This window comes from Teleopsis dalmanni, unplaced genomic scaffold, assembly GCF_002237135.1.
Source record: "Teleopsis dalmanni isolate 2A unplaced genomic scaffold, ASM223713v2 unscaffolded_contig_4473, whole genome shotgun sequence".
In the NCBI taxonomy this organism is placed as follows: domain Eukaryota; kingdom Metazoa; phylum Arthropoda; class Insecta; order Diptera; family Diopsidae; genus Teleopsis; species Teleopsis dalmanni.
This window is the reverse complement of record NW_024035855.1, coordinates 1-2,836: the sequence shown is the minus strand read 5'-3', so window position 1 is coordinate 2,836 and position 2,836 is coordinate 1. Positions and strand designations below refer to the sequence as shown.

At 37.3% G+C, this 2,836-nt stretch overlaps 1 protein-coding gene across 1 annotated transcript; it reads left to right on the top strand.

Moving 5' to 3' along the window:
* Window positions 1-1,324: 1,324 nt before the first annotated feature.
* Window positions 1,325-2,812, top strand: LOC119665321 (the record flags this gene model as incomplete). Its single annotated transcript, XM_038074581.1, has 1 exon — window positions 1,325-2,812. A coding segment is annotated over exon 1 (1,488 nt), but the record flags the coding sequence as incomplete, so codon positions are not given.
* Window positions 2,813-2,836: the final 24 nt, after the last annotated feature.

Below are 2,836 nucleotides of genomic sequence, written 5' to 3'. Positions count from 1 at the left end.
GTTATCACTGGTAGATGTCAATGCAACGAATACAACATCGTTATTGCCGGGCCCAAGAAGTCATCGGGAAGTAAAATTACCGAAATTTGAAGGGAAGTATAGCGAATTTCCGAAATTTATAGCCTTGTTTAATAAATTAATCAACCAGGATGAAATGCTTGATGACTGCGAACAATTTTTGATACTTAAAGAGCACTTGGGCTCTAAGCCGCTGGCAGCTATTGACGATTTTGATGTCACAGAGGACAATTACCCCAAAGCACTCGATCGATTGAAGGAATGCTTCGATAAAAAGGCGTTGATGTTCGAGGAACATATTACAGCCCTCTTTGCTGTCCCAAAATTAACAAAACCATCTGCAGTTCATTTAAGAAATGTATTAAATGCAGCGAATGCACATTTGAATGCAATGCTATCATTAGGTGATTACAAAGATATAGCGAATGCCATGTTAATTCATTTGGTGATGGAAAGAGTGGACGAAGATTCGCAGGTCAAATGGGAAGAATCAGTGGATTACAGGAAGCTGTCAACTTGGAATGAATGTTCAGCAGTTTTGACGAGGCGATGTGAGAACCTTGAGGCAAGGGAACATAAAGTTAATCAAGTGAATTCAAAGGCTGTAAACTATCAAAAAGAGTATAGAAATAACCGCAACTACTCAACCTCTCTTGCAGTTACAAAACCTTTATGTGAAGTCTGCAATGGCAGTGGCCACGAGATTGCAGATTGTAGCAAGTTTAGAAAGCTTTCTTTAAAAGAACGCTTTTTCGTAGCACGGAGAATAAAGGTATGTTTTACATGTTTGAAAAGGGGACACCTTCAAAAAGAATGCTCTGCTGTTAAATGCTCGAAATGTAATTTATCTCATCATCAACTTTTACATAAAGATTACATCTTGGAGCCAAATGAACAAAGATGCAAAAATGGGCCATCTACGTCAACACAGGAGACAGCTCAGTCATCAGTTATGAACGTAATGACTGAAAACGAGGTTTTTTTGGCAACAGCAGTAGTAATGGTAGCGGACAAGTTTGGCAAATATCACCAAATGCGAGCCATATTAGATTCTGGCTCTCAAGTAAATTTGATGTGTGAGAAAGTTGCTCAAAAACTGTTATTAAAAAAAACGTCTTGTAAATTAGATGCTAGCTGTGTTGGAGACGTTGTAACTAGCTTTAAAACAAAAACTGTGGCTACCATCAAATCAAAAATAAATGAATTCGAAGTCAGTCTGCAATTTTATGTCTTACCGAAAATAACAAGCTCCAAACCTAATCGTTATGTCGATGTTGCGGACTGGAATTTACCAAAAAATATTCAAATGGCTGATCCAATGTTCAATAAGCCAGCGCGTATAGATATTTTAATTGGTGCGGAAATTTTCTTCGATTTGTTGTCGATTGGACGAATTTATCTTAATGAAAGGTTGCCAACCCTACAGAAATCCATACTAGGGTGGATAGTTGCAGGCAAAGCAGAAGAATGTTTAGCGCCTAGTCATAAAATAAATAATATGCTGGTCAATCACAACCATAATGAGAATGAAAACTTGAGTCAATTGGTTGAAAAATTCTGGAAAATAGAACAGATTTCAACTAAATCAAATTTTTTAACCGAAGAAGAAGAGGAATGCGAGAAAATTTTCCGTGAATCAATTCGTAGAGATACATCTGGCCGATTTATTACGAAAATTCCATTTAAAACAACAGTAAGTGATTTGGGTGGTTCCTATAATGCTGCCAAACGACGGTTGCTGTCACTAGAGCGTAGGTTGAGTAGAGATCGCTCTACACGAGACGCTTACAACGCATTTATGGATGAGTACCTCTCTTTAGGTCACATGACGATCGTTGAAGAAGCTGATATGGATAAGATAAAATATTTTGCACCGCATCAGTATGTGCTACGACCAGATTCCACGAGTACGAAACTTCGAGTTGTGTTCGATTGTAGCTGTAAAACTGACAGTGGCTTGTCATTAAATGAGGTAATGATGAAAGGACCACTGGTTCAAGATGACCTGTTATCTATAATACTGCGATTTAGATGTTACAAATATGCAATTACGGCAGATGTAACAAAAATGTATCGCCAAGCATGGGTGACTGATGATGATGCGAATTATCAAACGATTTTGTGGAGGTCTTCCTCAGATGAAAACATAAAGGCCTATCGCTTGCGAACCATTACTTATGGTACAACATCTGCCCCCTATTTAGCTACAAGATGCTTAAAACAGTTAAGTGAAGATTATATCGATAAATATCCGATTGGATCGAGAAAGGTGTTATCTGATTTTTATATGGATGATTTGATCAGTGGATCAAATGATGAAGATGAAATTTTTGAAATATATAATCAAGTATCAGCAATAATGAACTCAGCAAAATTTAAGTTAAGGAAGTGGTTTTCAAATAGTGAAAAATTTCTTAATTTCGTGCCTGAAGCTGATAAAGAAAAGACTCTTCGGATGAATGATGAGGAAATAATAAAAACTCTTGGTATCATCTGGGCTCCAGTGGGAGATACGTTTCGATACGTTTGGCCAGATTTTGATAGCTCGAAAGCGGTGACAAAAAGAATAGTGTTGTCGGAACTATCTAAGTTGTTTGATCCCCTTGGGCTTATTAACCCATTAATCGTAAAGGCGAAGATTTTCATGCAAGATTTGTGGATATTGAAGGCTAATTGGGATGAATCCCTACCAATAAATTTACATAGTCAATGGATAGAATTCCGCGAAAATCTAAAAGACGTCAAGAAAATAAGTGTGCCTCGATTTGTTTTGGCAGAAAAACGAGTTGCTAGAGTTGAAATGCATGGATTTGCTGAT